Raw genomic sequence first — 21,544 nt, 5'->3', positions numbered from 1 at the left:
TCCCTCCCTCCCTGCCTCCCTTCCTCCCTTCCTTTTCTTTTCCTTTTCTTTTCTTTTCTTTTCTTTTCTTTTGAGACGGAGTCTGGCTCTATCGCCCAGGCTGGAGTGCAGCGGCGCGATCTCCGCTCACTGCAACCTTCGCCTCCCGGGTTCAAGCCATTCTCCTGCCTCAACCTCCTGAGTAGCTGGGATTACAGGCGCGCGCCCCCAGGTCCCGCTAAATGTATTTTTTTTTTTTGTAAAGACAGGGTTTCGCCATGTTGATCAGGCTGGATCGAACTGCTGACCTCGTGATCCGCCCACCTCGACCTCCCAAAGTGCTAGGATTACAGGCGTGAGCCACCGCATCCACCCTCTTTCTCTCACCTCTTTTCTTTTCTTTCTCTCTCTTCTTTTTCTTTCTTTCTTTTTTGGTACTTTTGCTGTCAAATGTGGATTAGTGCTATCTTATTCGTCACGTATTGTGAAGCGGTTACCAAATACAGGTAGCTCCTTTAGGGCAAACAATGTCTCAGTGATTTATAATAACCACAGTGCCTGGAATGTAGTAGATGCTCAGTAAATGTTTGTGAAATGAAACAAACTGGGCCATCTGGAGAGCCATGACCAATTTGGAGCCCTCGATTTCAGAGACATTGACCTCTCACAGGCCTCTCCACTAATGATGACCAGAAGGGGTGAAGTTGGCTCGGAGAAGAGGGGACTTATGGGGACCAGGCCAGGCGTAGTGGCACGCACTTGTAGCCCTAGCTATTCAGGAAACCGAGGCGGGAAGATTGCTTGAGCCTAGGAGGTCTAGCCCGCAGGGAGCTGTGATCATGCCACTGCACTCTAGTGACAGAGTGAGACACTATCAAAAAAAAGGCGGGGACCCATGGAGCTTTTAATTTACTGTCAACAAAATCCCAATCATGTGATGGCTGTTAAAGTGCTCCTCTCCATTCTGTACGTTTGTAATTGAATTTAAAATATGTATATATTTATTTTACGGAAAAGTCAATGTCATAAATAATGGAGGAGGCTGGGCGCAGTGGCACATGCCTGTAATCCCAGCACTTTGGGAGGCCGAGGCAGGCAGATCACGAGGTCAGGAGTTTGAGACCAGCCTGACCACCATGTTGAAACAAAGTCTCTACTGAAAATACAAAATTTAGCCCTGCGTGGTGCCTGTAATCCCAGCTACTCAGGAGGCGGAGGCAGGAGAATCGCCTGAACTTGGGAGGTGGAGGTTGCAGTGAGCCAAGATTGTGCCTGAGCGACAGAGTGAGACTACATCTCAAATAAATAAATAAATGAATAAATAAAGGAAGACTGCAAAGAGGAGTGAGGGTCTCTCCAAAAGCTTGGAAATAAAGTAAGCAGATGAATCGAACCCTCCATGGAACTAAAGATTATCAATAAATGTGTCTTGCATGTGAGAATGGTTCATACTAGTCGTCTGATTTGGGTGTGTAAGTTGGAGAAGACGCGCTCAGAATGTGACTGTAATTAAGAATAGTTAACTCTATTGTACAGGCTGAAGAGAGAATGTGGGAGAGGGGACATGGAGGAATTCAGAGGGCAAGAATCTGATGTATAGTCAGCACTGAAGACCTGGTGGGTATAAATATTTTAGTAACTAGAGGTTTGCACTCTCATGGGGCAAGGATATTTTTTCTGGTCTCAGCAGGACACAGATAAAATATCCCTTAGCTCTAGCTACCTCCCTTTGTTCTTATTCCGTATTTATTATGCAATCTTCTTTTTATTTGGCTTCTGAATAGATTTCGATATAGGAGAGAATTCCCTGGCCTGTGTTTATAACTATTCTTCTCCACTTGGTAGTTAATACTGGCTTATGAATCTGCCTCTTGTGAGGTCAGTTATTTTGACTAAATCACCAGGAATAGTCAGGGTTCTCCAGAGAAACAGAACGAAGAGGATATATATACACACACATATATATATCCTATTGTGTGCAAATATATATATATATATCCTTCTGGTTCTGTTTGTCTCTTTCTCTCTCTCTATATGTATATATATATATATGCCAATATATATAATTATTTATTTGTTTTTGAGTTGGAGTCTCACTCTGTCGCCCAGGCTGGAGTGCAGTGACGCGATCTTGGCTCACTGCAACCTCCGCCTCCCAGGTTCAAGTGATTCTTCTGCTTCAGCCTTCTGAATAGCTGGGACTACAGGTGCGCACCACCATGCCTGGCTAATTTTTGTATTTTTAGTAGAGACGGTTTCACCATATTGGCCAGGCTGGTCTCGAACTCCTGACCTCGTGATCCGCCTGCTTCGGCCTCCCAAAGTGCTGGGATTACAGGCATGAGCCACCGCGCCCAGCCTATTTATTTATTTATTATGAGTAGTTAGCTCACATGATTATGGAGGTTGAGAAGTCCAATAATCTGTGTCTGCAAGCTGAAGATGGAGGAAAGTCAGTGATGCAGTTCGGTCCAAGTCCAAAGGCCTGAGAACCAGGGGAGCTGATGATGTAAATCTCAGTTTGAGGGCAGGAGAAGGTGAAATGAGATATCCCAGCTCAATAGTGAGGCAGGAAAAGAGGGGCAAATTCTTTCCTCTGCCTTTTCAATGCCCAACCACACTGAGGAGGGCAATCTACATTGCTGAGTCTACCAATTCAAATGCTATTCTCATCTGGAAACATCCTCAGGGACACACCCAGAACAACATTTAATCTGGGCACATATGGCCCACTCAAGTTGACACATCAAATTAACCATCACAGTGATAATGAGTTTCCGAGTTTGCAAAGCTGAAGTCCAGTTTCCAGGTTGTAGTTCTCCAGCTCATTTAATTCCAACAGTCCCTATCCTAAAGGAGTTTACTGCTCTGGGAAGCCCTGCTCCAGCGGCCAAAGAAACTTTGAGCAAAGAGACTTCTCACTCTTTGCTGTCTTCTAATTGCAACAGATAACATTTTTGGCTAGGCAAGGCCCAGGAGGAAGATGTCACATCTCCTCAAAAATAATCACTTCCATTTGGTTCCAGGGTGCTAAGTGAAGAAACCTTTTGAAAAGGGGTCAAAAGAAACCTTTTGAAAGGATTAGAAGGATTGCTACTCTACTGTCCCCCTAGTGAGTCTTAAATAATTCCGAGGGACTGTGGTGGCCCTCACTGATGGAATGGTCAATGATACAAAGGCATAATAGAAGAAAGCAGTGGAGGTCCTTGACAGAAAACTCACCATAAAGGTGAGGGGAGTTTGAACTTCGGATTCAATATACCAGTGTATATTCTATTGAAAGTTACTGTTCTGGGCTCAAGATAGGACTGCTGCTAGAGCCCCATGTGGTCTAGGTACTCAGTAGATTGAGCTCCCTTGAGCCAGAGGCTGCCGTGGTCTAAGGAACTCCATCCACCAAGTCGTAGGTCATGTACATGGCACCAAATCCACAGTCCCACCTGGTCCATGTCGTGGAGAAATTCAGATTGGCATGGATAAGTAAGCCTCCTGTTGGGTTTGGGGTTTTAGTTTGTGACCAGGGCTGATTTGGTAGACAGAGGGGTTTTAGCCTAAGTAACATTGGTGGAGGTGAAGGAGGCAATCTCTTGTTTCTTTGCTGCCCCCTTTTTCCTCCCACTGCTTTCCTCTCAGGAAGACATTAGTCTGGCCTGTGTTCTGTCTCGAGCTCTCCTCTGTCCGTTTCTGCTCATCTCAAGAGTGTTGGGCCAGGCTAGTGGCTTGCTCCCAGAGGCAAAGTCTGCTGCCTTCTAGGGAAACTGTCAGCATCCCCCAAAAGGAAAGAACCAATGTGAAAACTTCTGTCTTTCATGATCTCTTTCAGGACCCTGCCATAGTCATTCCATGTCAGCATATCTATTGATCTTTGTGTGTATATACACATACGTATAGCTATATAATTTAACTACGTAGCAAGCATTAGTGAGTGCTTAAAATATGTCTGATGCTGTTAAGTACTTTGTGTGCATTATCTTATTTAATATGTTTAATAATTCCATAACTGTGAATTAGGGCTTTTTTAATTTTTAGATTATTTTATTCTTGTTATTATTATTTTTTTGAGACAGTCTTGCTGTGTCACAGGCTGGAGTGCAGTGGCATGATCTTGGTTCACTGCAACCTTTGCCTCCCAGGTTCAGGTGTTCTTGTGCCTCAGCCTCCTGAGTAGCTGGAATTACAGGTGTGTGCCACCAAGCCCGGTTAATTTTTGTTTTTTTTGTTTTTTTTGAGACGGAGTTTCGCTCTGTCGCCCAGGCTGGAGTGCAGTGGCCATATCTCCAGCTCACTGTAAGCTCCGCCCTCCGGTTTACGCCATTCTCCTGCTCAGCCTCCCAAAGTAGCTGGAACTAAACGGGCGCTCTGCCATGTCGCCCGGCTAGTTTTTTGTATTTTTATAGAGCGGGTTTCACCATTTAGCCAGGATGGTCCCTCGATCTCCTGACCTCGTGATCCGCCTGTCCTCAGCATCCCCAAAGTGCTGGGATTACAGCTTGATTGAGCCACCGCGCCCGCCTAATTTTTGTATTTTTTACTAAGGACGGGGTTTTGCCATATTGACCAGGCTGGTTTCAAACTCCTGGCCTCAAGTGATCAGCCCACCTCGGCCTCCCAAAGTGTTGGGATTACAGATGTGAGCCACTGTGTCTGGACAAGGTTTTTTTTTTTTTTAAGAGATGGGGTCTCACTCTGTTGCCTGGGCTCGTCTTGAACTCCTGGCCTCAAACATTCCTCCTATCTTCTCAGCCTCCCAAAATGTGGGGATTACAAGCATAAGCCATCATGCCAGGTCCAGGTTTTTTTGTTTTTGTTTTTGTTTTTGTTTAAGAGACAAGTCTCACTATTTTCCCTAGGCTGGACTCAAAATCCTGGGCTTAAGCAATCCTTCCGCCTCAGCACCCCTAGTTGAGACTACAGACACACACCACTGCACCCAGCTTGTAGATGCTCTTAATTTCCTCATTTTCCATTGCCTAAGGCTCAGAGAGGTTAAATAACTTACTTAAGGTCACATATTTCAGATTTGAGCCCCTGTCATTTGACTTCAGAGCCTGTAGTCTTATCTGCTATACTATACTGCCACCCTATATTCCTGAAAATGTGACTTTCCTGGGGTCATTCAGCCCAGCTGAGAGCCACCTAAGCATTGATTAAATTGGTTCTGGATCCCCATTCTTCCCCCCTACCTTGCACCACATATTTTGACTGAAGCTTTAAGTCTCTTTTCCTTCTTTTTTCTCCCCATCCCTCTAGCCACAACAGTGCTTGTTTTCCTCTGGGGAATAGACCATGCCAGGGTCCCCTGATATCCAGGATGGATTTGTTTGAGGTGGAATTGGATTCTGAGCTGGAACAACCAGTGGTCCCTACAGAGTGGGTCGGGCAGTGGCCTCTCATTGTAGGGGCTGGAGGTGGCTGTACTCCCTGGCCTCTGGGTTCCCAAATCCTCCAGCTCCAGCCATGATGCCTCTCAAGGGAAGACTTTTGGAGTCTGTGAGCAGTCTCAGGGAGCCCTTGGGGCTCCAGGGAGTAAAAAGCTTCTGACTGAGTCATGTCAGAGGAACCAGCGATTTGGAATTGGGAGGCCTGACGCAGAGAAGATACCGGGGTTAATGTGTAGAAACCTTTGGTTAGGAGGCATGAGTCCTGCCCTTTACATTTGAAAGCTATGGATTTATTTTTTTGAGTGCCTTCCTGGACCAGAGACCACTGGGCCCAAAAAAGAAAACCACTGAAACCAGATGGTACAGGGCTAACCCTGGGGCTGAAGGTAATGATTTGCTTTTAGGCCCTGACTCCTCCTCAGGGACCAGTGAATATTTTTGGCAAAAAGTCTGAGAAAGAGTTCCTGGAAACCAGAAAGAGAGTTGCTTTCAGCTGACTGGGAGACTAGAGGTTGGCTGAGGTCCCAGAGCCAGGGACCCAAGATGATGCTTTTTTCTAGGCAACACTGAGGGTGAAGGCCAGCTGACCCAAAGAGGGTACCGAGGGAGGGGGTGAGCATAGGGAGTGCCATGTCCACTCAACGTACCTAACTAAAAGCCCACTCCAGCGCGGCTCAAACCCTTTGTTATGCCCTCTGAGATGACCACCCTGACTCCTCCCCGTAAAATCAGTGTGTCTTCCACTGGGTTTTTAACAGTTGTACCTTTCTACAAGACTCCTTGTACCTCTCTAGCTTGCTTCACTTTGCCTTACAGTGTAGTTATTTTTTTTTCTTTACTCCATTGAATTTTACATGTTTAGGAGAATAACAATGTTGTAATGACAATGTTGTAGTGCCTGGCAGGATGCTATATAAATAGTAGTATCTGAATAAATGTTTGAATGAATGAATGAATGAATGAGAACCAGGTGAGAGTGTGTGTGTGTGTGTGTGTGTGTGTGTGTGTGTATTTAGAGGGTGTTTACTGTTGAAAGAAAAAGATGAGCGAAAAGGTGGGATGGGAAGAAAAGAACCCAGGACAAGAGTAAATAAATAATTATAGTCAGGTGCGGTGGCTCATGCCTGTAATCCCAGCACTTTGGGAGGCCGAGGCCGGCGGATCACCTGAGGTCGGGAGTTCGAGACCAGCATTACCAACATGGTGAAACCTCATCTCTACTAAAAATACAGAAATTAGCTGGGTGTGGTGGCGCATGCCTGTAATCCTAGCTACTTGAGAGGCTGAGCCAGGAGAATTGTTTGAACCTGGGAGGCAGAGATTGCAGTGAGCCAAGATCGTGCCATTGCACTCCATCCTGGGCAATAAGAGTAAAACTCCATTTCAAAATAAATAAATAAATAATTATAATAATTACTAATAAATATGGTGTTTACGATGTACTAGGTATATCAATGAATGTTTTCATGTGTAGGACCTAATTTAATATTGACAACAATTATACAAGATTGGTATAACAGTTGTCCTTATTTTACAGATGATGAACTCAAGTTTCAGAAAAGAAGGTAGCTTGCCCGAGTCACATGGCCTGTAAGTAGCAATATGAGGACCAAATGCTGGTCTGTTGGCTCTTAAAGGCCCAGCTCTTCATTGTTTTAAATCATACTTCTATCCAGTATCCTCTTGTTGTGTTTTCCCATAGCCCCTGTGCTTGCCTCCCTCCCTCCCTCCCTCCCTCCTCCTCCTCCTTCCTTCCTTCCTTCCTTCCTTCCTTCCTTCCTTTCCTTCCTTCCTTCCTTCTTTCCTTTCTTTCTTTCCTTTCTTTCTTTCTTTTTCTTTCGATCGGTTTTTGCTCTGTTGTCCAGGCTGGGGTACAGTAGCATGATCACAGCTGACTGCAGCCTTAACCTTCGGGCCTCAGGCAATCCTCCCACCTCAGCCCCCTGAGTAGCTGGGACAACAGATGCTCACCACCACATCAGGCTAATTTTTTTTTTTTTTTTTTGAGAGATGGGGGGTCTCATTATGTTGCCCAGCCTGTTCTTGAACTCCTGGACTCAAGCAATCCTCCTACCTTGGCCTCCCAATGTGCTGGGATTACAGGCATGAGCCACTGCACCTGGCCTGATTTTGTATCTTTAGTTATATCTCTTGCTCTTAGAGCAATGCCTGACATATAACAGGCACTCAATAAATCACTCAATAAATATATACCTACGACTGACCAATAAATTGGCTATTGACTCTTAAAGTGACAACCCCCAGGTTTCCCTAAAGTCTTCTTCCACTTTTCCCATCAAGTCTGCCTGCCTTCCCTCTGTCCTTCAGTCCCCGCAGTGGGCACCATTCTCCTCTTCAGCCTTAACCTAAAGTTGAACTAGTGGACATTAAATGGCACAGCCAAGTTTTAGTCCCAGACGATCCCTGGACTCAGCAAATGCTGATCAAGTGACTGTCTCTCTCTGGCTTAGGATGGAAAGACGCCAGGAAAGATCGAAGCATCTACCCTGATGGGTTACACCAGAGCTTCTAGAAGGGATTTTGTGGCAGGAGGGAGGGGGGCAGGGGATTGAATGTCTCTGTGACTTGTGCAGGGCAGCATGATGGATGAGCAGTGGAAAGCCCTTCTATGAAACATGCCAGACCTGTTGCAATCATATCTCTCCCAACGGCCCAGAATTCTCCTTCCCTGAAGACATACTAAATTGTGCTCTGGATTTATATGTGGGTGGTTACCTGCCTCTGTGCTCCCAAAGGAGGTCTGTCTGCAGATGCCCAGCAGAGGAAGAAACAGATGACAACAGGGGGAGGTTTGAACCCTCTTCCCAAGAGCCTTGGAACTTCATGGAAAGTGACAGCCCTTTAAGAGTTTCCCAACTTTTGCAGATCCTTCTCTCTTTCCCAAACAACCTGCCAGTTTTCAGTTTTGGTACACAGTGAGGATTTATTCTCTCTCTCTCTCTCTCTCTCTCTCTCTCTCTCTCTCTCTCTCTCTCCTGCCTAGCTATCTCTATCTCTAACTTTGTCTTTCTGTCTCTCTCTTAAGAAATGGCCAAAGGACCCTGGAGCCTCTGATGCTCAGCCTTCAAGTCCTCCTTGGCAGAACCTGGGTAGAAAGAAAATGGGTAGGCAGGGGGTTAGGAGTAACAGCTCCCCATCTTGAATCTAGCCTTTCCTGGAGCTGTATACACCTGGGAGTCCCCCAGCACATTACCAAATACTGTAGAAGGAAGTCCATGAAGCACACATTGACCACAGCCATACGTCCACACGGTGATGGAGTAGTAAAATACGCTCTTGAACGTGCCTGGGTCCGGCAGTTCACCGGCCCTCATGGCCTCGTCCTTCTTGTCTGGCTCTCCGTGGCTGTGATCTGCTTCTGCCAGCCTACGCATTTTTGTATCTTTTTCTCATTGCATGGCCCCTTGTCTTTAAAAGGCTAAACTGCTCTGTACTAAATTTGGTCACGCAGCGCTCCAAGATTCCCTGGAATGTCCTCAAGTTTCAAACAGCTCTGACAGCGAGGTAGGACCGCCCCCAGCTTAGGGATTGGCTTCTCCTCTCTGGGCCCAGCAGTTGTTGGGTCTTATTGGCTGCTGATTAGTCCAGCCGGGGTCCACTAGCCCTGGGCTGCAGGGAGGCTGCTGCTTCCAGTGAACACTTCAGCACCTGTAGCACAGAAGGGCCAAGGAGCTGCAGTCCTCGACCAGCCGGGGGTTTGCTCCTCAGCCCACTCCCTGCATCCAGATCAGCTCACCCCTCTCCCTTCCCTGCCCACCAGGACTCTGATAGCCCCTGGCAGCCACAGCCCATTTTGCCAAGATGTCTAGGGTAGCCAAATATCGCCGGCAGGTGAGTGAAGACCCCGACATCGACAGCCTGCTGGAGACGCTGTCTCCCGAGGAGATGGAGGAGTTGGAGAAGGAGCTGGACGTGGTGGACCCAGACGGGAGTGTTCCGGTGGGGCTGCGGCAGAGAAACCAGACAGAGAAACAGTCCACGGGTGTGTACAACCGGGAGGCCATGCTCAACTTCTGTGAAAAGGAGACCAAGAAACTTATGCAGAGGGAGATGTCCATGGATGTGAGTGAGCACAGCCCTGGAGGGGAGGAGGGAGACAGGGGAGGGCTGGAGACCCTGGCTTCATGATTAGGATGCTTCCTTCCTTAGAAGAAATGTTCTTGTTGGCAAAGGATTTTAATGCTTCAGAACTGATGATTATCCACTGTATTAGCAGTACAAATCTCTTACTCCTAATTTCTGTTTTATAAGCAGAAGTTGGATATGTTGGAGGAACACAACATCCCACAAAATCAAATAGAGCTACTAGTAGAATGGGAGCTGGAAGGTGTCCTTGAAGAGTCCATTGTCAAATTGACTCCATCCTGGTCCCACAATACCTTTGTTTTTCTCCACTAATTCCATCCTATTGTGAGGAGGCATAAAAAGATAGAGTGATACTTTATGTCTCCTGTCAGCCACCCAAAAGACAAAGCTAAGCCTTTTTTTTTGTGGGAGAAAACTCATTTTCAAGTCCCACCCCTATGGGCATCTCACGGCACATGGATCATTTCAGGAGGCTTGGGAGTAAATGAGTTTCCCAAAGCAAAGGGAGACAGGGACCAGGAAGGAGTCTGTGCCTGGGAGATGTGGCTTAAAGACCCGATAGCTTCAAATTTATTCCCAGGGAAGATGTTTTTTGTTGTGGTTAGTTGGTTTTGGTTTTGTTTTGTTTTGCACTCTCCAGAGAAGCCTCTGGAGGGAGCATGCTCTCTTTTTGGTAATTAACTCTTTTACCATCTAAGGAGGCCACTTTGCTGGGGGATGAAGATATTCATAGAGGAAGGAAAAGGGGTGACGGTTTTGGAAGCATCTGCCCACACCTACGATGGGCTCAAGCACAACTTGCTTTCTGTTTTCCTTAGTTGGCATGGAGGAATTTTTTTTTTTTTTTTCACTTTTGCATTTATATGTGAGTTTTCCTTGGACAAACTAGCCTCCAATGGAATATGACTTTGTGGGATCCCTTTGTCCATGGGAAAGAGTGTTGCATAGGAAAATTGTTCAAGTCTTTGTTCTAGTTCTCTTACTCAGCCACATCTCTTGTACATTATCCATTACATGTGAATTCTTGCAAGAAAAAGATCAGTCTCAATTCTTGCTTTTTGTTTTACTTCTATGAAAACTGAGGCACAGAGCTTCAAATGACATGCACATTCTCACAGAGGAACTGAGAATGGGAACATTATAATCTAAAATGTGTGTGGCATGTGTGGCTGGGTATGAAATTGTGTTGACTGCTAGTCACAGAGCATATTGGTGGACACAGCCCTGACTCCTTTAGTGTAGCAATGGGAAAGAAGGGAGGAAGAGGGAAGGGGGTGAGGCAAAGAGGAGCTGGAACTCTGTCTCTGTCCCTACCACCCCTCCTCCACCACCTATGTTTAAGCCTTGGCCAAGAAGAGGGAGAAGGAGGGAGGAGGGAGAGAAGCCAGGAGGCTCAGGAATTTATTATCCTGTATACACAGTGGTTGCCCCGGATGCAGCTATGATAATGATGAATAAAACCAAAACATTTACAGAAAAAGTGGTAGCACTTACTGTGAGAGCCCCATACCTCAACACAGCTATCAGGAATCATACAGAAAGAAATGAAATGCAGCCAGAGGCTTTGGCACCCCTGGAAATCATTGGCTCTGCTCTTCCCTACTCCCAGTCACAGGCTCTGGGCCCATGACTACCATGTATCCAATAGCTTCCGGTGCTCAGAAAGGTACTCCTAAGGCTGAAGTCAAACAAAGCAGTCTAATCACAAGCAGGAGTGTGAAGGATTCTCATGTTCCTGGAAATTTCACTATCATAGACTTTTTCTTCAGCCAGTTAATACGGTGACAAGCATCTCCTCCCCTGCCTCACCTCCCTCACCCCTGCCAGGCCCACACTTGGCTCTGTGGACAGAGCCCGAGTCAAGGAATAGAAGTGTGTGTGTGTGTGCACATCCTTGATGTAAGGAGATGCTTTTAGGTCCGGTTTTCCCTTGTGGATGTAGGCTGTTCTGATCCCCTCACTCTTTCTCACCCTGTCCAAGGACGTACATTGGCATAATGGCTGGCTGGAGTTTAGGGTGCATGCTGAACCTGGGCAGAAGTCATCTCTATAAATCTGGGTGAGAATGAACCCTAGAAGGTGGCTTCTTTAGCACCATTAGCAAAATAGTGAGTGTGTGGCCAAGAACTTGGATTTAAGTATCAGAAAAACCTCGTTTGAGTAACGGTGTCTCTGTGTAAGTCACAAGTTATCTAATTTAAGTCTCAGTTTCATCACCTACAAAATACGGATAGTAGTACCCATCTCACAGGGTTGTGAATACTAAAAGGGGTACTGCGGTAGAGCACTTAGCACAGAGCTTGGCGTGTCATAAACACTCAATAAAGGCCAGCTATGAAATTATTATTTCATTTGAGTCAGGGAACCCAGAAACTGGTGAAGTGGGCCAAAAGGAAATCTCTACTCCTGCCCAGCTCCTCTCTTCCCTCAGTCTCCTGAGGACTGTGCAAGCCTCACCTGTCAGTTTAATGAGTGGCCCAAGTAAACAAGCAACCCCTGGGTGCTCAGGGTGGGGACCACCAACACTACACACACAGCACAGTGCTGGGGGCAGGTGGACTCCAGGCTGATGGCCTGGCTGCAGCCCTCACTGATGGTGGCCTTCACTCCCTGTGAAGAACTGAAAAGTGGTTGAAACAGAGAGTAAAGCAAGATGATCATTTACTAAGAACCTTCTACATGCCGAGCGTGTTCACCTTTTCTTTAAACCTCACAATTCTTGGGAGATGGGTATTTTTATTCCTATTTTTTCTTAGAGAGGTTGAATAACCTTCCCAAAGTCACACAGCTAATTAGTTGAGATCAGTGCTTCTTCCTCGCTGCCATACTAGGGTGCAAAAAAGACAGTAATGTCAGTCCCTGCCCTGAAAAAATTGTAATCTAATTAGATTCTGTACGAAACACACACGTATAGAACCATCAGTTACAGAGTAGAGACCACAAATTCTTATATTGGCTGAAATAATAGTCTTCTGTCAAATGTTCACCTCCCCACCCCCACGAGTAGGAACATAATTATTAAAACTAAGTGTGGATTAGGGAAAGTAAATCCTGACTAGATACTGGATGCCGTTAAGGACTTTCTGTTAATTTCTTTTAAGTGTGATAATGGTGTTGCAGATATACTTTGTAAAGGATTCTTCTCTTTTAGACATAAATACATAAATATTTATGGGAAAAATTTATTGGCTTTGGGAATTAGCCTTAAAATAATCTGGATGGGGGTATAGATAGAACAAGATTGGCCACCAGTTGACAATTGTTGAAGCTGGGTGATGAGTCTACATGGGTGTTCATTATATTATTTTTTCTACTTTTGTATGTATGTTCGAAAATTTTCATAATAAAATTAAAAGAAAGAAAGAAACCAATAGTGGGAGGTCGGCCTTAAGACAGTCTTAAGGTCTGTCTTTTCCCTAGAAGGAGAGCCCCAAGATGCATACTCTGGCTATTGCACAAAGTGAGTCTAGGCTGTGGGAGGGCCCTTGGCCTGCTTCTCCTTCCAGGGGCTCCCTCCATGGGATGGGATACTCCAGAGATCCTCCTGATTGTTTAACCATCTTTTTCATGAATATTCCACCCATGCCTCTTCCAGGTCAACTCCTATTTGTCCTGCCTATCTCAGGCACCACTTCCTTCAGGTAGTCTTCCAGTCAGGCACCTGGTCGGAGCGTTCCAATACCAGTCTGTACCAAAGCCCTTGGGACATCACTTTTGTATCTTGTGTGACTTGGAGGGCAAAATGCAAATTCAGGGCCCAGCACACAGCAGGCCTTCAGCCTCTGTTTTGAGTGAATGTTAGCAGGGGATTGGGGAGGGTAGAGGTGGGACTTGGAAGAATTGACCCCAGCTTCTCTCCCTCCCTTTAAAGGGCCAGACCTGTCAGCCAGTGTAGCTCCACCCTGATCATCCGGGAACCTCTCCTTCAGCCCAGGTAGAAGACAAAGCCCCTGGGCAAGCGTATAGCCAACGGTTCAGTGAACCTCTTGTCCTTGCCTCAGGTTTCAGGAACCAGATCCCAACCGGTCAACTTGTGTGTCCTCTTTCCTTCCCAAGTGGGAAAGAAAATCTCCAGCCTGCCTCCCCCTCCCCTCTCCCTGGTGTTACCAGGGGCTGGGGATTAGCGCCTGTACCCAGCCAGGGGCAGGGGCAGCTGAGCTGGGGGGTGGGGTGGAGGAAAGCTCTCCCTAGAGGTAAACTTGAGAAGCAAACCCGAAGCACCCCACTAATAGCGGCTGCTGGGCCTGAGCCCTCCTGACCTTCCCCTCCCACTGCCTGCACAGCCTCTGCAGCCCCCTCCCCCGTCGGTTCTAGTTCACAGTTCAGTGTCCAGGGTATCTCTCTACAGGGCTGGGAAGGCCCGAGGTCGGCGGCCTAAACCTCAGAATGCCCTTTGCAGAGGGCTGAGACTTATCAGGAGTGCACTGAGCAGCACGGCTCAACGCTTAAGGAGATTAACCCCAACTGGTACACACCCAAAATAGCCCTGGAGGCTAGGGTGGAGAGGGCAGAAGAGGTGATGGGGGCCTGTTGACCCAGGGAGGGAAAAGCAGGCACCGGAGAGGGCTAGACTCTGTTAAAATCTCTCCCTGAAACTTGAAACTGCCTCTATCCAGAGTTTGAAAAAGCAACTGATTGTTTCTTAAACTAGGTGGTACAATCCACAGGTGTTTGTTTTAAATATTGTTCTTACTCATATGTTTTCTTCTGTATGTATGTAATATTTAAAGAATTTTGAGGGCAGGTGTGGTGGCTAATGCCTGTAATCTCAGCACTTTGAGAGGCTGAGACAGGAGGATCGCTTGAGCTTAGGAGCTCAAGACCAGCCTGGGCAACATAGCAAGACCCCATCTCTAAAAGGTTAAAAATTAGATTAAAAAAAAAAAGAATTTTACCAGCCTGGCCAACATGGTGCAACCCCATCTCTACTAATAATACAAAAAAAATGGCCGGGCGTGGTGGCTCACACCTGTAATCCCAGCACTTTGGGAGACTGAAGCAAGCAGATCACCTGAGGCCGGGAGTTCAAGACCAGCCTGACCAACATGGAGAAACCCCTTCTCTACTAAAAATACAAAATTAGCCAAGCGTGACGGCGCATGTCTGTAATCCCAGCTACTCAGGAGGCTGAGGTAGGAGAATCGCTTGAACCCGGGAGATGGAGGTTACAGTGAGCTGAGATGCACCATTGCTCTCCAGCCTGGGCAACAAGAGCAAAACTCTGTCTCAGAAAAAAAAAAAAAAAAAATGCCAAGCGTGGTGGCGCATGCCTGTAGTCCAGCTACTTGGGAGGCTGAGGCAGGACAATCACTTGAACCCGGGAGGCAGAGGTTGCAGTGAGCTGAGATTGAGCCACTGCTCTCCAGCCTGGCTGACAGGGTCAAAAAAAAAAGTCCATCTCAAAAAAAAAATAAAAATAAAAAGAATTTTGAGCAAGTGAGGCATTAGTGCCTGCTCTCCCCCTCAGTGCTGCCCTCTGGGTGCCTGCCTTCTCCTTACTGGGACAGTAGGTATAAGAGCTTGGCTGGGCTGTGTGCGATGGCTCACGTCTGTAATCCCAGTGCTTTGGGAGGCCGAGGCGGGCAGATCAAGAGATCAAGTGATCGAGACCAGCCTGGCCAACATGGTAAAACCCCGTCTCTACTAAAAATACAAAAATTAGCTGGATGTGTTGGCACACGCCTGTAGTCCCAGCTACTCAGGAGGCTGAGGCAGGAGAATCCCTTGAACCCAGGAGGTGGAGGTTGCAGTGAGCCAAGATCGTGCCACTGTACTCCAGCCTAGCAACAGAGCAAGATTCTGTGTCAAAAAAAAAAAAAAAAAAAGAGCTTGGGTGGATGGAAACTGCAAGAGGGAGGCAGGACAGATAGACAGGACCAAGGAGCACTTGTAAAATAAGATGACTCACCAGTGAGAGCGGGATATAGATGGTTGAGAGAGGTGGGATCTGAGTCCTACTAACCAAGTGGAGGTTGCTCCCAGCATCAGAGAAGGCTGGAGGCTTCAGGGTTTCTGGGAGCTTCATGGTCCCCAGGCTGGGACAAGAAGGTGAGGTCAAAGCCCTGGTCTTATCTGTCTATCCTCCTTCAGTCTCTCTTTCTCCCCTCCAGGAGACTTTAGAGTATCCTTGTCAGACCGTATCTACAGCTGGTCCCACAGTGTGCAGAGCCCGTATGAATCTCACCGAGAGATAGGCAATCTATACACATGTGTATAAACACACACACACACACACACACACACACAGCAGGAACAGAGGAACAACACACAGCAGCATGCATGGGGGACAGGAGAGGCGATGCTGATATTTGCATGCCTACAAAGTTGGATAAACAGGAATATCCTGAGCCATAGAATGCAGGCCTTTCCAGATCAGGCCCTTCCTTTTTTATTGGACCACTTTTGTATAACCAGCAAAAGAGCAGTGGTCTCCATTCGGTTCATCAGTTCCCCCAACGGCTTGTTAGTGTTTGGGTGGTATGGTGAGACAGAAAGTCCATGGGTGTCTGGAATCTGATAGGTCCAGGTTTGAATTCTGCTCCTGCCCCTTACTGATCCAGTGACCTGGAATAAGTTACCCAAGGAAGACAGAACATTAACTTGATTGAGTGCCTTCTGGTGCCAAAGGCTTTATCAATGCTATCTCATTAACATAGCTTCTTGAGGCCCAATTACTTTACCTGTCAAGTGGGGATGATACAATCACCCTTGAAGGGTTATAGTGAAGATTAAATAGGATGAGGCATTGAAAGTGTTTGGCACATCATGAGAGACCTTCATTCCTCACTCTTCAGAGTTTGTACCCGTGTATCTGCCAAATCGACATTATTTTATCTCTCATGAAGTTTAAAAAAAAAATCAAAACAAAACCAGTGGGAGTGAAGGAATGACAAAGAGAGAGGGGAAGGGGAGGAAGGAAAGCAGGGAGGCAGGGCTTATATAATTACTCGCTGCCTGGCCCCAGCCACCTGATTTCTATGAGCTTCTGCCGAATTTATTTGATATCCCAGGCTCAGGGGCCCAAACTGAGTTTCTGGGTTGGAAAAAGGCAGAGTGAAAGGAGATTAGGAGAAGCTTTCGAGGTGGATTCTCCTTGTCTGCAGGCTTCCACCCCAGCACAAGCTCAGAAAAGCCAAGGCTGCTTTGGGCGAACTTGGTTTCAGCTGTCCCTGGGGCCCACTGCAGAAAGGACAAGCCGGGTTGTCGGGATGCTGTTTACAAACAGCTAGGAATAGAAGCACCTCCTGTTCCCACACCCCTCCACCACCCTCTCCTGGACAGCCCTCAGGCGCCTTCCGATTGTTACTTCAATCGGCCTTCCTTCCAGATCAAGCCAGCAGGGCTGGCAGGACCCCTGCCCCCGAGCCTGGCAAGTGAAAGGTGCTGCATCCTCGGGCAGAAATTCCCAACGAAGATCTGAGTGCAGAATATATGAGTCTAGTGGTTAGAATAGTCTCCTCGGGCCAGCTAGACCGGGGTGCAGATCCTGCTCTGCTGGTTGCTGGCTGTATGACCCAAACAAGCGACTTCACCTCTTGGAGCCTGAGTTTCCTCACCTATAAAATGGAAATTACGGCCGGGTGCGGTGTCTCAAGCCTGTAATCCCAGCACTTTGGGAGGCCGAGGCAGGCGGATCACCTGAGGTTGGGAGTTCAGGATCAACCTGACCACCATGGAGAAACCCTGTCTCTACTAAAAATACAAAATTAGCCGGGCGTAGTGGTACGCACCTGTAATCCCAGCTACTTGGGAGGCTGAGGCAGGAGAATCTCTTGAACCCGGGAGGGAGAGGTTGTGGTGAGATTAGACGGCGCCACTGCACTCCAGCCTGGGCGACAAGAGCAAAACTCTGTCTCAAAAAAAAAAAAAAAAAAAAAAAAAAAAGGAAATTACAATGGTTTTTCATAGGATAGTTATGAGGTTTCAGCAAAATAATCCACATAAAGCACTAAGCAGAGTGCTGGCTTGGACACCTAGTAGTAAAGGCCCGTGAACATTAGTTTCCTCCCTTCCCTTCACCCCTATCTGCCCCTCTCATTCCCATTCTCTTCATTCTTTTTATACACAGAATTCATGAATCATGCTTTATGTTTACAAGGAGGGAGGAGGACTCCATTAAATCATTATTTCGCCAGCTCTTATTAGAGTTCCTATTATGTACTTTCTAAATACCAGGATAGAGTAGTGAACAAGATAGACAAAGTTCTTGCCCTCATAGAGGTTACATTCTATTTGTTTGTTTTTGAGACAGGGTGTCACTCTGTTCCCCAGCATGGAGTGCAGTGGCATCATCTTGGCTCACTGCAACTTCCATCTCCTGGGCTCCAGCGATGCTTTCGCCTCAGCCTCCCGAGTAGCTGGGACTACAGTTGTGCACCACCATGTCCAGATAATTTTTTTGTATTTTTAGTAGAGACGGGGTTTCACCATGTTGCCCAGGCTGGTGTGGAACTCCTGGGCTCAGATGATCTGCCCACCTTGATCTCCCAAAGTGCTGAGATTACGGGCATGAGCCACTGTTTTGTTTTTGTTTTTGTTTTTTGTTTGTTTGTTTGTGTTGAGACATAGTCTTACCCTGTTGCCCAGGCTGGAGTGCAGTGGTGCAATCTCAGCTCACTGCAGCTTCCACCTCCTGAGCTCAAGGGATCCTCTTGCCTCAGCCTCCCGAGTAGTTAGGACTACAGGTGTGTGCCATCACGTCCAGATAATTTTTAAATTATTTGTAGATACTGGGGTCTCCCTGTGTTGCCAAGGCTGGTCTTGAACTCCTGGGCTCAAGTGATCCTCCTGTCTTGGCCTCCCAAAATGCTGGGATACAGGCATGAGCCACCCTACCTAGCCAAGGTTACATTCTAATGGGTGAGACAGACAATATATGTATTTCCATATGCAGATCATATATAGCATGTGTGCATGTAACATATAACATATATCTTCTAAAAAGAGTAATGCCATTTAAGGGAAGAGTTTATGACCAACCATATCAGTGGGGGACCACTTCTGACAAAATAGTCAGGGTCTTCACCACCAAAAGAGGTGACATTTGAGCAGATTCTTTTTTTTTTTTTGAGACAGAGTCTCACTCTGTTGCCCAGTCTGGAATGCAGTGGTGCGATCTTGGCTCACTGCAACCTCTGCCTCCCAGATTCAAGTGGTTCTCCTGCCTCAGCCTCCCGAGTAGCTGCGATTACAGGTGCCTGCCACCACACCCAGCTAATTTTTTTTTTTTTTTTTTAGTAGACACGGGGTTTCACCATGTTGGCCAGGCTGGTCTCGAACTCTTGACCTCAGGTGATTCACCTGCTTCAGCCTCCCAAAGTGTTGGGATTACAGGTGTGAGCCACTGCACCTGGCCCATTTGAGCAGATTCTAAATGGACCGAAGGAGCTAGCCTTGGAAAGATGTGGGGAAAAGCTTTCCAAGCAGAGGGAACATCAAAGACACAGGCCCTGGAGTGGGGGCAGGGTTAGGGTATCAGAGGAAAAGCCAGGCCCCATAACTAGAGCAAGAGGAGTGGGGAAGGAGGCTGGAGGAGACGAGGCCTTGGAAGTAAGCAGGGTTCCGATCACGTGGGGCTTTTAGGGCAGCAGAGTTTGACTTTTTATTCTAAATGCCATGAGAAGTCATTGGAGTGCTTTGAGTAGGGGAGACATGTGATCTAATTTATGCCTTTAAAAGGCTCATTCTGCCAGCTTTCAGATAGACTATAGGAAGCCAAGAGTGCAGAAATGAGACCAGTTAGAAGGGTGTTTCTGTTGCTCAGGTGAGAGCTCAAAGATGGTTTGATGAGAAATGGAAACTGGCTGATGCATTGGGGGAAAGAGAAGAGTCGGGGTGAACAGTACCGCCTAAGCTATTGGGTGAATTTGATGTCTTTTTTTTTTTTTTTGAGACAAGGTCTGGAGTGCAATGGCATGATCTCGGCTCGCTGCAACCTCCGCCTTCTGGGTTCAAGTGATTCTCCTGCCTCAGCCTCCCGAGTAGCTGGGATTACAGGCACCCGCCACCACGCCCAGATAAGTTTTGTATTTTTAGTAGAGACAGGGTTTTGCCATGTTGGCCAGGCTGGTCTTGAACTCCTGACCTCAGGTGATCTGCCTGCCTCGACCTCCCAAAGTGCTGGGATTACAGGCGTGAGCCACCGCACCTGGCCAATCCCAGGACTTTGGGAGGCCGGGGCGGGCAGATCGCCTGAGGTCAGGAGTTCGAGACCATCCTGGCCAACATGGTGAAACCCTGTCTCTACTAAAATTACAAAAATTATCTGGGTGTGGTGGCGGGCACCTGTAATCCCAGGTACTCGGGAGGCTGAGGCAGGAGAATCACTTGAACCCAGGAGGTGGAGGTTGCAGTGAGCCGAGATCATGCCACTGCACTCCAGCCTGGGTGAAAGAGTGAGACTGTCGAAAAAAAAATACAATTTAAAAAAACCCGAAATGCTGGTATCACAGGCGTGAACCACCACGACCGTCCGAATTTGATGTCCTTTACTGCCATGGGAAACAGCAGGGAAGGAGTTGTTTTGGGAGGTGAAGAATTCTAATTTGAACAAGTTAAGTTTGTTGTGCTTAGTAGACCCCCCAAGGGGAAATGTTGGGTTGACAGGAGTTGTGTAAGTCTGGGGCTCAGTGGGAATAGGGGACAGGAGATTAGATTTGGGAGTCATCAGTCAGTGGATGATACTGAAAGCCATGAGCCTGGAAGAGATCACGTGGGGAATAAATGTGAGTGGAGGCACCAGCACTTTGTTATACCCACATTTAGGTGTTGGCAGAGGAGAAGGAGCCAGTGAAGGGACTGAGAGGTAGGAGGACATTCAGAGTGGTTTCACCAAATCAGGTGAGAAAGGACGTCCAGAAGGAGAGCATGTACTCCACCACATCCATTCTTGCTGAGAGGTTTAATAAGGTGAGACAGATAATCAATCCCAGTAATTGGTAAGATGGAAGCCATTGGAACCTTGGCAAGAATGATTTCACTGTGGTGAATAGTGGACTAAAAAGAGAGAATATGGATAAGGATTGAAGATGGAGCATCTAGACAAGTCTCTTTTTTCCTCAGTTTTGTTCTAATGGGAAGCAGAATAGTAGGGTGGCAGCTGAAGATAAATGTGGAATCAGGGAGGATATTTTTGAAAGACAGGGAATATTCTAGCATGGCTGATGGGGATAATTCAGTAGACAGGGAGACTTTTCTAACACCAGGAAAGGGGGCAAAAAGGGGTGGAGTTCAGTTGAGGGGTCACGAGTCAGCAGCAGGTGGTCATGTCTTGTATTAGGAGAGAAGGCAGCAGAGATGGACCAAGATGCAGCCAGGTTGATAAGTGTGGTGATGGGAAGATGAGATTTGCCTCATACGTGCAAAGTGCTGCTCTGGAAGGACAGCACTGGCGGCCATAAGTTGATCTGAAGGGAGGAGAAACCAAGGAGACTATGACAATAGTCAGAGGTCAAGCCTCAGGTCACAAGAAAAATGCTCAGTGCTCCCTGGATGAGGGCAGAGAAAACATGAAAGTACTTCTGGATATGAAATCTGGCATGAGAATGGTCAACAGACAACAGCCAGCTGCCAGAGCTGCTTGAAAATCCAGTAGATTTTCACCTCCAGTGCATCGATCTTCTGTCCCTAAAGCCACCCATGCCCAAAGGAGGGAGCACACTGGTCCCTTCCCAGCATATGACTGACAGCTGGTGTGGTGGGACAAGCGCTGGACTTGCAAGCCAAACCAGGGGGACCTGGGGCTAATTCCCAAATTGACTATTTATCAGCTGGGTGGCCTCAGACAAGCATTTAATATTTCTAAGCTTCACTTTATTTTATTTTATTCTTTAATGCCTTGTCTATATTTCATTTTAGTTGACAATAATGTTTTATAACATATTTTATTGGAATATAAAATATTTACAGAAATGTGCACAAAACATAAGTGTAGAGTTTCATGAATCATCACAAATGAACAAGAAATTGAATGTTGTCAGCACCACAGTCCTGTCCCCGCCCAAGCTTCCTCTCCAAAGATAGCCCCTATCCTGATTTCTAATCCCCTAGGTTAGTCTTGCTTTTATATATTATATATA

At 46.9% G+C, this 21,544-nt stretch overlaps 1 protein-coding gene across 1 annotated transcript in view; it reads left to right on the top strand.

Annotated features, from left to right (window-relative positions):
* Positions 1-8,863: 8,863 nt before the first annotated feature.
* Positions 8,864-21,544, top strand: part of LMOD1 (leiomodin 1) — a 62,315-nt gene continuing 49,634 nt past the window's right edge. Inside the window, exon 1 of the mRNA XM_017896479.1 lies at positions 8,864-9,443. Within this exon, the coding sequence (XP_017751968.1) occupies positions 9,183-9,443 (261 nt within the window). The 5' untranslated portion in view covers positions 8,864-9,182. The remainder of the gene's footprint in view (positions 9,444-21,544) is intronic.

Source organism: Rhinopithecus bieti, unplaced genomic scaffold, assembly GCF_001698545.2.
Source record: "Rhinopithecus bieti isolate Rb0 unplaced genomic scaffold, ASM169854v2 scaffold_24392, whole genome shotgun sequence".
NCBI lineage: Eukaryota > Metazoa > Chordata > Mammalia > Primates > Cercopithecidae > Rhinopithecus > Rhinopithecus bieti.
The sequence above is the reverse complement of the archived record's forward strand: the minus strand, read 5'-3'. Positions and strand labels throughout refer to the sequence as shown.